The sequence below is a fragment of the Triticum dicoccoides genome, chromosome 2A (assembly GCF_002162155.2).
Source record: "Triticum dicoccoides isolate Atlit2015 ecotype Zavitan chromosome 2A, WEW_v2.0, whole genome shotgun sequence".
Taxonomy (NCBI): Eukaryota; Viridiplantae; Streptophyta; class Magnoliopsida; order Poales; family Poaceae; genus Triticum; species Triticum dicoccoides.
The window spans coordinates 765,498,857-765,511,238 of record NC_041382.1 but is presented as its reverse complement, the minus strand read 5'-3'; the positions used below and the strand labels follow the sequence as shown (position 1 = coordinate 765,511,238).

General features: G+C 42.4%; 1 protein-coding gene and 1 pseudogene across 1 annotated transcript; both read right to left on the bottom strand.

Annotated features, from left to right (window-relative positions):
* Nucleotides 1-6: 6 nt before the first annotated feature.
* LOC119357108 (putative disease resistance protein At3g14460) lies at nucleotides 7-2,194 on the bottom strand. Its single transcript, XM_037624095.1, has one exon. The coding sequence runs from the start codon at nucleotides 2,079-2,081 to the stop codon at nucleotides 831-833; it is 1,251 nt and encodes a 416-aa protein (XP_037479992.1). The 5' UTR covers nucleotides 2,082-2,194; the 3' UTR covers nucleotides 7-830.
* Nucleotides 2,195-2,403: 209 nt separating this feature from the next.
* On the bottom strand, nucleotides 2,404-7,564 carry LOC119357107 (annotated as a pseudogene).
* Between the last annotated feature and the right edge of the window lie 4,818 nt (nucleotides 7,565-12,382).

Sequence of the window (12,382 nt, the reverse complement as noted above, 5' to 3'; positions counted from 1 at the left end):
CGGTTGGGCATCGCGGAGCTGCTAATGTTGAGTGATTCCTGGACTCGAAATTGTGAGATGCACTCGGTGGTGAGATCGGGAACATTTTGTAAAACTAGATGATGAAGTTGCAGGGAAGGCAATCCTTTAAGAATGCACAAATCTGGCAGAGATGAAAGTGATAATAATTCGAGGGAGGTTAAACTACCAAACGACAGGGTTGCAGTGCTTCTACAACCCCATATGAGGATACTTCTCAACTGTGGCCAGTCACCACAGAAGAAGTCCGCTGCTAGCACACATCCCCGTGTATATAGAGATACTGAAGGGATAAGGGCATGATTTCTGCTCCTCTTGCCAACTCCAAAGAAGGACAGGAAGCCAACGTAAGGTGCTCAAGAGAGGTAGCAGCTCGTATGCCCCCTAATGATCGGAGACACCAGCATTCTTTGATTCTCATGTTACAAAGCTTTGTCGATTGTTGGAGGACCTCTTATGATGGAAGTGTAGTTAAAGTCATAACCTTTGATAAACACAGCCTTTTCAGTGAAGTGAGGCCATCAAGGCAAACAGCTAATGCTCCATCTGTAATATTGCATGAAGACAAAGTTCACAAAGTCCTGATGGTGCAACCAGCGGCAGCCCTGCTCTCCCTCCATATATTAGTCTTATCCTCTGCTCGTGGCAACATACCCATGCCTTGATGATATCCTCTTTTATACTTAACATTTCACCTGGCCATGTTCCAAGAGCACTCCCAATGGTTTGAAGATGTAACGGCGTACCATCGCCCGTCCATGGGATCAACTGCTTCAGTGATGAATGTTCCCAGGACAGTACCTTCCAAATCGTTACTTCTTGAGACACCTCCCATACAGAAGCAATTGCATGTGGTCTGTCCTCGTGATGTTCTCACTTTGATCATGTTGTTCCAGCTCATAGTTGGAAATAAAGATAAGCAGTGGACATTTTTTTATTTCTAACTTTTTAATCCCTGCTGGAAGACAAGGCAATATCTTCAGGTTTAGGACATTCTTGAGGACAAGTAAACAGCAGTTCCTAAAGAGCTCGATGTTGGATGGTAGGCCTTCTAACATACTGCAATCAGCAAGCGAAAAGGATTCCAAATTCAGAAAATACGAATCCTCAAACAACCAATTTGGATATTTCGCTGCTCTATAACCTTGGATTGCAAGGGCCAGAAGTTGAGGCGGTGGCTTCGGACCTTCTAAAACCTCCAAATGTAAACAATCCTCTGCACTAACATCATTCCTGCCACACCAGGCAAAATGCAAGCTTTCGAGATGACTTTTCTGATGTAGCTTCGCCTCTGAGGCTTCATCCTTCCCAGTGACAATATTGAGATTTTTGACACTTAAACTGCCACCAAGCTCGTTCATGTTCCCCGGCTGTCGCAACTCATAGCCCTTCTGCTTCTTCAAATAAAAATCCTCAAGGTTTTGGAGTGAGGTTAGCTTGCCTATGTTAGGAATTTGCGGGAGATGCTGCCGAGTTGATTTGTATATTGAGCCCATCATATCAACGTACATCCCAAGATGACGTAGATTACGTAAGTTGCAGAGCATCTCAGGCAAACTATGGACTTTATCACTGAACTGAAGAAATTGCAGGTGATAAAGAGTACACAATGATCTCGGCAGCTCAGAAACCGAACTTCTCATAACGTTCAGATATCGAAGGTGCTTCAGCTCACCAATAGATTCTGGCAACTTGCTTTTGTTGTAGAACGACAAATATAGTACATGCAACTTCTTCAGTCTCTGCAGTATCTGATTAAAAACATCACTTACATCATCCGTTAGTGGGTCAATGCAGATAACAGTGCGTAAATGATGTAACCTGCAGATACTTTGCTTATGGTGTTTCATACTCTCAACGCGAATAGAGAGATGCCGAACGGTGCATGGTATTTCCGTCACCCTATCACCTTCCAATCTGAAGCAGTCTTGTTTCAAGAGTGACTGTGCCAAATCATGAAGGAGATCATGCATGACATGGGTATATCCCTCTCGCTGAAGGAATGAAACAGAGACCATCTCATAGAAGTAATCCCTTCCAATATCTTCCATGCTCTTGATCATCTTGCATGAATCGACAAATCCCTCATGTTAAAAATAGCCTCTGATTTTTACAAAGATCTTTTCAAAAAAGAAGATAGAGAAGGATTTAGTCTGAATCAGGATTTTTTCTCTTCTGAGGAAAAAATCTCTGAAGACAAGAATGAGGCACTTCAAGCCCCATTCACTGAAAAAGAAGTAAAGGAGGCCATCTTTGGTTCATACTCTGAAGGAGCACCTGGTCCAGATGGCCTGTCTTTCCTCTTTTTGCAAGAGTTTTGGGAGACCATCAAGCAGGATGTTATGGCTCTATTTGATGATTTCCATGCAGGCACCCTAGATATTTATAGATTAAATTTTGCCATGATTTCCCTCATACCTAAAGAAGAGGATGCCACCAATATGAGGAAATTTAGGCCTATTAGCTTACTGAATTGTATATTTAAAGTCTTTACAAAAGTTCTGACCAATAGGCTTGCTGTGGTTATGAACTTTCTCACCTCTAGTAATCAGTCAGCTTTTATTAAAGGGAGATATATCCTAGAAAGTGTAGTGACTGCACATGAGGTGTTGCACTCCACTTTTCATTCAGACAACTCAGGGCTAGTGCTTAAAGTAGACTATGAGAAGGCCTTTGATAAGGTCAATCTAGATTTCTTGTTGGAGATCCTCCATAGAAGAAACTTTGGTCCTGTTTGGATCAAATGGATTCACCAAATCACACACATGGGCTCTGTAGGGGTCAAGGTGAATGGAGTGGAAAGTGACTTCTTCATTACCAACAAAGGGCTAAGGCAAGGGGACCCTATCCCCCCCCCCTTCTTTTTAACATTGTAGTAGATGTTTTAACTAGGATGCTCATCAAAGCTACATCTCATGATCTAATTAGGGGTCTATGCTCTGACCTCGTCCCTGGAGGAGTGGTCTGTTTGCAGTATGCAGATGATACCATCCTCTTCATGGATGAGGATGAATCTAAAGCAACCAACTTAAAAATGATCATCACCTGCTTTGAAAAAGTTTCAGGGATGAGAATAAACTATGCTAAGAGTGAGCTCATTCCTTTAGGTGTGGAGGGGGACAGTCTAACCCCTTTTGTTAATATTTTTGGATGTACTGTAGGTATGTTTCCAATAAAATACCTAGGAATTCCATTACATTATGACAAACTGAGAAGGAAAGATATTCAACCCCTTGTTGATAAAATTCTGAAGAGGATGGCTGGTTGGAGGGGAAAACTGCTTTCCTACTCGGCTAGACTAACTCTGATCAAGGCTTGTTTGGCTAGTATCCCTGTTTACCTACCGTCCTTCTTTAAGTTTCCCAGATGGGCTCTAGATTTAATTAATAATCAGCTTGCTCATTGTTTATGGAGTGACTTTGAGGGGAATAGGAAACTCCATCTAGCCAATTAGCATCTGGTCTGTATGAAAAAAGAGCATGGAGGACATGGGGTCCCCAATATTAAAGACCTCAATCTATGTCTGTTAGGTAGTTGGGTCAAGAGGTATGCTCAAGATGAAGGAAAGCTCTGGAAAAAGATCATAGACAACAAATATCTTAGAAACTCACCTAATATCTTTGCTTGTAGACCACAGGCTTCCTCCAAGTTCTAGCAAGGAGTTATGTGGGTTGTTAAAGCTCTAAAATTTGGCTATAGATGGGTAGTAGGGAATGGGAGAAAAACCAGATTCTGGGAGGATATATGGTTTGGCACCTCTCCCCTTTCTGTCCAGTTCTGGCCACTTTATGCTATCTGTCATCAACAGTGTGTTGCGGTTTCTGATGTTTGGGATGGGGACATTATAAACTTACATTTAGAAGGGTCTTTACCCCTGCTATGATGGAAGAGTGGTACTGCCTTGAACAAATTATAAAAGAGACTACCCTCACTGGAGAGGAAGATGCTATGATCTGGCAATATGAATCCAGGGGGGGTTTACTCTTCCAGCTCATTGTATGCCATCATTAATTTTAGGGGGGTTAAACCTGTCTTTATTCCTTTAGTTTGGTCTATTGTAGTGCCACCCAGAGTTCGGGTCTTTCTCTGGCTACTGGCCCATAACAAACTGATGACTAAAGACAATTTGCTTAAAAGGGGGATTGACAAAACTCTGAGATGCCTATTCTGCTCTGACCAGGAAACAGTAGATCACTTGTTTTTTGGCTGTGTGGTAGCAAAAAACATCTGGACTGAGGTCTCCTCCTTTCTCTCTATTGATTTAGGGTCTAGCTATCTCTCTATTGCCAAATTTTGGCCTGCAAATAAAAAACATGAAGTACTAAATGCCTTTTGCGCCTATGTACTGTGGTGCCTTTGGAAAGTTAGGAATAATCATGTTTTTGATAATGCTATTTGGTCTGGTATTAAACAGATCTGGTGGCTGGTCTGGAGGACACTCAAGAGATGGATGGTTCTATACTCAAAGGATTCGCAGGAGAAAATGCAGAGAATACTGCACTGGATATCCTGCATCCTCAAAGCCCCCTTGCAACTGGATATGGGGTGAAAATGGGTCTGGTGGACACTGGAGGTGTCTCGCCACCACATTTCCTCCCCAAGCTGGCTTTGGGGCCACGTAAATGCGGCTTCAGGAGCCCAGACAATTCAAAATCAAATGAGGCTCCAGAGAAGAAATCAACTCAAGCAACCTCAAGCCCTGCCTCGCCATTGGACTGGCCGGGCTCCCCAACGCAACCTTTCAAGAAGATGAAGGGGGGAATCCTGGAACAGATCAAGGAGGTTCGCCTGATGCTTGCTGCTGAAGACAAGAAGATGCTGGCTGTTGAGAGTGACCCGCTCCCCGCTGAGACGCTGGAAGGCTACGTTGCTTAGTTCTTTCTTCGCTCACCATAGATGTTCCACTTTGAGGGATCATAAAAAGCATTGTACTTGGCTGTAGGCCATTTTCCTTTTTCCTTTTCTGTTCATTTTCTTTCTCTGAACATGCATTGCAGCATGCGCGAAAAACCGTCTGAGACTTCTGTTATGGGTTTCATTTTATTAATGGAACGGGGGGCAAACTCCCCTGATGATCTAAAAAAACCAACTCCTCGATGTCATACTTGTGACCTTTCGAAAATAAGCTGCAATGAAAGAACCTCTGTAGACCTGGATCTAACTTCTCATAACTCCATAGCAGAGCTCTCCTGGGCTCACATAAGTTGTCGATCTGTATAGTTAGAGCATCTTTCCATGCACTGATATTTGTTTTTCCATTCAACTGGGAACCCACAACATTTGCAGCCAAAGGAGATTTACCAAGCCTTTTAATGATTTTCTCTGCAATCTCTTCTTGTTTTTCACGCAACTGTGGATCTCTGACTTCTGGTTCAGAAGGCATGGTATTTGAACAGTGCTAGGAACTGACTATCTTCCATGTTTTCCAAACGAAATACTACTTCACTGCAACGAAGAGCAGCCGGAAATGTATCCCGTCGTGAGGTTACCAAAACTTTGCTTCCAGACTGCCGAGAAACTAGAGGAGCTAGCAGTTGGTCCCACTCTGTCTGATTGTTGGAATCATCAAACCAAATATCATCCATAACCAGCAGGAACTCCCCTGACTCTTGCAGCTTATCTCTTAGTTTTCCCTGGAGAGTGTCAAGGTTGTCTAGACGTGGGCATTCCCCCTTGGTTGCAGACTCGAAAATTTCCTGTGTATGACGACGGACATCAAGTTTGCGAGAGATGCAGACCCACGTCCTGACATCAAAATATTCTTCTACCCTCTTGTCATTGTAAACATATTGTGCCAAGGTTGATTTTCCCATGCCTCCAGCTCCAACAATGGCCAAACCTGAGTACATGGCAGAACTAGCCTCAGCGGCACTCGACTGGGTAAGGAGATGTATTAAGTGATCACGGTCCTTGTCACGACCAATCACTTTTGGAGGTGGTATTGATGTAACCCGAGGAACCCTGGATATTGGTACAGAGGGGCCCTCAACACTGTTAATAGCTACTCCCTCCGTTCCAAAATATAGTGCGCCCGCGCTTCCCGAGGTCCAACTTTGACCATAAATTTAACCAACGAGACCAACTACGGCGGGAGAAAAAATTATATAATTGAAAACTTCTTTCGAATACGAATTCACTGATATAATTTTTGCTTCCGCCGCAATCGGTCTTGGTAGTTAAATTTACGGTCAAAGTTGAAGCACGTGGATAGAGGAAGCACTACATTATGGAATGGAGGGAGTACTAAGGAGAGCGGTTCACAAAAGTCCTTGGCTTTCGCCAGGATGTCCTTCGGTTCATTCAGTTGACTGAGCAGCTTTCTGTTCTCCGGGCGCAGATTGGACAGCACGCTCGACATAGCATGCCGAGGCTTCAAATCAGTGCTGGTGGAGGAACCCTTCTTGCCCTTTGCTTTGCGGTTGAGAAAGTTGTACTCGTGGTCATCCAACATGTCCTCAGCCTTGTACAAGGCATCTTTGAGCTCCTGGATCCATCTGTCCAGCATGGCCCTCTGGTTGCGCTTGTTAGCAGCTTGAATCATCAACTCGAACTGCGGCATGATGGTGGTCTCCAGTTGATGGAGCTCATGCGTCAAGTCAACGCCAAGGTATGTTGAAGCTTTAGTGATGAGCTCCTTCAAGATTGGTGATACCGCCAGTCGCAAGCCAGCCAGAACCACCTCCTCCATGGGATTGCAGGTTTTTGTTGTTGCTAATGTTTCCCCTTTTTGTTTTGTGCATGCAGAAACCTGGATCTGGTGTAAACACAGGAAATAGTGTGAAATTAGGAAGAACTAAACATGTAGAGTAGACTCCAATCGCAGACATGAGCCATTCGTTTCAGTTTGATAAAAAAAATCAACAAGATAATTCCAGAGGAAAAAAGGAAACCATATGGATGGATAAAAGGCACTGATTTAGGGAAATGACATTGGGCGAACATGTGAACAAGTAAATGACGGATGATGATAAACAACAGCAAACTATAAAGATTATTTTCACCACTCATTCTTTTTGGGTATGAAAAGAACTGAGTAATAAAATTCAATTATTTTAACCACTCATGTTTCTTATTTTGTGTGAACCAATTAATCAAAGTATATATTCCGACATGCTTTCTTGTTTCTTCTTTTGTGTGGATAGAAATATGCAGACTACACCGGCATGCTTATGAAGACAAATCAATCCATAAAAATCTGACGGGGAAGCTAAAGGAGTGAAGGCAGCAAAGGGAGGTGAAGAAGCTTACACGGATGAAACGGCGAAACGGGACGCGGGAGCTTGCCACTCCTCCTCCTCTGCTCGTCGCGCAGACAAGGAAGTTGGATGTAAGGTAACGACGGCAGAGGGAGAATGGAACTGGATCAGTATTGCACCGCAAGCGAAATGAGAGGCGCGCAGTGCTCTGCATACAGCAGGTCAATGAGTCAAAACAAGGGATAGGGTAGTACGTGGCCTTTCCTTCTCCTTTGGTTCTTTCCTCCCCCATCAGGCCATCACCATCCATGAGTGGCCTTTCATGATTTTCCGAGTAGCGCCATTTCAGAATTCAGGCCTGAAAGCTATATGACCGGAGTAGCATACGGTGGCCCGTTGGTGTCTTCATCCCTGCAGGGAATCCACTAAAAATGGCCCCTCAATTTGGGTTCGAATGTCTGATGGTCAAAAACACACGGTGTGTAGAACTGAATTGCTACACTTCTTCTAATTAGTTCAATGAAAATGACTGATAACTACTCTCTCTGTCTCATAATATAACTAATGTCAAAAACACTCTTATATTATATTATATTATGAGACTGAGGAGTAGTAAGTACTGCTCCAACTCCGAAGTACTTTTTGGAGAAAAAATTAACTAAATAAACAGAACTAGTGTCACATAGGAAGAGGGCTATACCTTGCAAATTCGTAATGTAGCTTGGCGAGCCAATCACTCGCCCAACGCGTCAGGGCCTTGACCTCTCCGTCCAAGTCCAGCGTCACGGCACGGCCCATAGAGATAGAGGTCGCGCGTGAAGCAGGGGGGAGGGCACCGGGCGGTTGCGGCAGGCGGCGCCGAGGGAGGGATGCCTGAAGCCAAGGAAGGTGGCTGAGGCCGCAGCGCAGCGGAGGCGGTGGATCTTGAGGAGGAAGCAGCTGACATCGCCGCCGGGAAGGCACGGGACGCTAGCGATTCATTGTGCCGGCCCATTTTACATCACACATATATGTTGTACAGGGATATGGTTTTTAGGCAGGTTTTTTGTCCGGTTTCTACCGGTTCTCGAAACATTCCAGACTGTTTCTTCTTGGGTCTTTTTCCCTGTTTTGATATTGGTTTTCTTCATGGTTATTTGCTGGGTTTTTTTCCTTTTTTTAGTTTCTTTTCCTTTCAAAATATATTTCCTGTATTTTTTCAAATGTCCTCGTTATTCAAATTGCTCACATTTTCAAAAAATATCCCAAAATTAAGGAAATGTTTGGATTTTCAGAAAAATGTTCACAAAAGTTAGTGTATTCAAAAAATGTTCCCATTTTTTAGTTCCAAAAAACATTATATGCTTATTCTTTGCATATTTCAGAAAGTGTAATTTCAGTGCAAAGTTGTGTGCATGTTTTGAAAGGTTTTTCTTTTTCATTTTCTTTCTTTTTAAAGGGTTTAATTCTTTCTTAGCAAACTTTATTATTTTGATAATACATTTTTTATATATGCATATGTGTATGTGTGTGTGTGTGTGTATAGAAAGTCTATTTGGGGGCCAGGGCGAAGAATTAGTAATTCTTCACCCCGATCGGACCCCACTGGAGTTTACTCCTCCCCCTGCCGAAAGGCAAGCCACGTACACACTTCCGTGCGTGTCCAACATAATTTTTATTTTCAGTCAAAAATAAAATTACACCGACGGTTCGTTCCTAATTCCCACATCCCACAGCTCTCGCCCCGATCTTCCTCGGAGAACCTTCTCTCTCCCCATGGCTGGATGCGAGCGGCTGCTCCGATCAACATCGCGGCGGTTTCACGGCGAGTTGATTCGGCTGCGGGAGGATTCGCGGCGTGGTGGGTGGCCTTGGCGGCGTGCAACACTTGATGGCCTGGTCAACGGTAGGCTACACGGCGGGCGGAGGGAGAGGAACGGCTCGCACACCTGCAACCTCGGCTCCAGCAGGAATCGAGTAGGGCCATCGCTCCCCCCACATCACTCTCCACCAGCAGGCTGCTAGTACTTGATGATTGCCACTCGTACGTGAGTACCACCAGCCACCTGCAACGAGATCCCCTATCTCCAGATCCAAGTTACCTGAACTTCATATGCCTCCCAAGGTTAGAGAGATTTTGATTTCGGTCCAATTTCCTCAACATGTGACCCTGTTTTTAAAATACATAGAGAATTGTGACCCATCTTTGTGACTGTAAGCAGTCTCGATTGTGAGTATCCCCAATTGCGTCAATTTTTTCTTTCTTTCATTGAATTGTCTGAACCAGTCCAATTTTTGTTACGGTGGGTTAATACTGGGGTAGATTCTATGATTCTGTGATGGACTTAAACTCAATGTGAATGATCTGATGTAGGTAGATTCAGTTGCAGGAGCTCAAGTTTCTGTTCTTGGTTGGATCAATCAAAATCTTGTTTATGTGATGGTATTATGAAAATAACAAGTGGAGGCTTCATATTGCAGGCAACAAGAATAGTACGCATTAATTATATTCTTATAATGCTGGTCTTGTTTGCTTACAAAGTAGGCTGCCCATGCGTTTTTACAACACATACTCATGACAAACGGTTCGAGGTTCATTCACCCATTCATCTTTTTCCTACTAGCTTTTTCTCATCATTGTGTGTGAGGGAGGTAGTTCTCTTTGTCTTCATGTGCTTGACGCATGGGGTGATGTTGAGCCTGAGTCCAGCGATCTTTTTTTTAGTTGGTTGTGCTACAGATTTTTGTTTCAAGTTTTGTGGTCTAGTACTGTTTTTCATCGCAGAAAGGCCTGCTAGTCGTCCATACATACTACGGGCTTGCTTTATTTGCAATTGCTCTTTTCTATGCAATTTCTATCAATGCTGCCTTTTCTTCTTCAAGAATTATGAAATTGATACTAAAATCCTACTTGTTTAATCAGATGCCTAGTTGTTTATTTTGATTTCAGTTGACTGTCTCATATATTATTTTTGAAGGTATCGCCACGAGAAGGAGAAGCAAGGGGAACTACATTTCCAAGCAGATGCCAACTGTTGCAATTGGAGTCTATAACTTGTTCTCATGGTATGCACACTCGTTTATGTACTTTTATGTACTTTCCTGGGTTTACATGCCATATATTCTATGCTAGTTCATCATAGCCGTAACCATGGTTTGACTGTTCGTTTCTATTTACCAGCAGTCATGTATTAACCATTTTTTTTATTTTTTTACTCCATCCTAGTTGATCTTGCACTTATTGACTAAATAGGTGAATGGATATTTTATCTTGTATGCTCTGTATACAAGTACTATGTACTTCAATAAATACTAATGAAAGTACAAAATTGATATGCAAAAAAATTGGCTCACCTTCTGTGTGTTGCCAAGGAATAATTTCTAATCCATCATGTGATGAATTCTCAATTTTTCATTTCTTATCATGCTCATTGTTGCTACCAAAATATAATAGTACATAAAATTTGGCACATTTACTGAAACAAAAATTCTATCTGTTTTAGCTTGCAGACTTAGCATGTATTTTGGCATACCTTCGGATCTCATTCTTTCTGTCTCGGCACTTGGTATTTCTTCCATGCGGGGTGTTTGTGTTAATGCCTGAGTGGGAATTGCTGCAACAGCAGTGATACACTTTAGGAGAAATCTGGGATAAAGGAAGGTGCAAGCTCAAAATTTCATTCGCTAGTTAGTTTTGAAAATAGTCCCTGACCGTAGTTTTTCGAGAATCCTGCTTTGTGGCATTTATTATTAATATAAGCAATCAGATTTGCGGGTTCCTACTCTATATTGGAGCTTGAATATGTAGCACCTCTTTTGGCACATTCTGTAAACAAACATAAAAAACATGACTTATGTTTACAGCATAACAATTAATCCCATAGGGAAGGTCCATGTCATATTTTTTGCTTCAGATTATTATTGCCGTAAGGCATTGATCTTGTTCATCTTTAACCTATTTACATGTCTCCCAGAGCTACCCTTTAAAATATGATTAATTACTTGTAAGATGTGTATTCCTCAGGTGATTTACAATTTTAGTGATTATTTGTGTGCTTGTCCATTAAATGATTATCCAGTCTGCTATTGATAGCCCGTCGTTTACAAAGACAGTTTATGGGCTCCAGATTTATTTAAATTTATCTTGTGCTTTTAGGAATTGGTGGTGGCAGTCGTCTCAAAAAGACAGTGAGTGCAAGGCGCTGGTTTCATATGATGTTTTGTTATGCAACACCATTTTGCCTTTCATTCGTCGTCCAACAGATCAAAAGTAGTCTCGGAAGTAATGAAGGCTGTGCTTGATGCCTGTAAATTATCTGATTGACAAATTCTGAACCATGTGGTCCCGTGGGGACATTTTTGCAAGTTCCCTTGATATACTATTAAACCTGGTAGGTATAATTATATAAGTACACCTATAAGCGTCATCTGATATAGTGGATGCTCTCAGTCAATGACTATACTTATTGTTCCTTTGTTATATGCTCTTCCCTTTCTTTGCAACCAGTGGCATTGTTTTAGTTCTGGATCTTTCTTAAAAGAGCAAGTTGTATATGTCTCTTAGTGGAGAAATGGCAAAGCCGTTACCTTTATACCGAAATACTTGTCGTTGAGGAAAACCAATACAAGTTCCCCAGCAACAAGTACTCCCTCCGTCCTAAATTTAGTACAAACTTGAGTCACTTATTTTGAGACGGAGGAAGTATTGTGGTACAAAGCGAGTATTACACTGAATTTATCAAGCAAGCATGCAGTTCTTCTATGACTACAACTGTTTTGTAATAATATATAGGAAGGAATCTACGCATTACCACTACATTAGTCCATGACTATGATGCATGGGAAAGAAACTATGGTGGTACTGTTTATGCCATTTATTACATGTAATTATCAGCAAATTAGAAAACATTGGCAATCTCAAAAAACAAAACATTGGAATTCCTGTACGTTCAAGTTTTGCAAAATTGCCTCTGTAATCTTAAGTTGGCTAGAGTGGTGGGGACTGGTGAGGTAATCTTACAACTCATGCACTGTTTCTACGTTAGCTAGTGGAGAGGTAATACGTTAGCTAGCTAGTGGGGAGGTAATCTTACGTCTCGTGTAAGTGATTACGGGAGGCTGGTTGGTTTGCGGTAGCGCACCATCTGGCTAGGGTGAGGAATAACAATTCATCACTCTGGATGACGAAT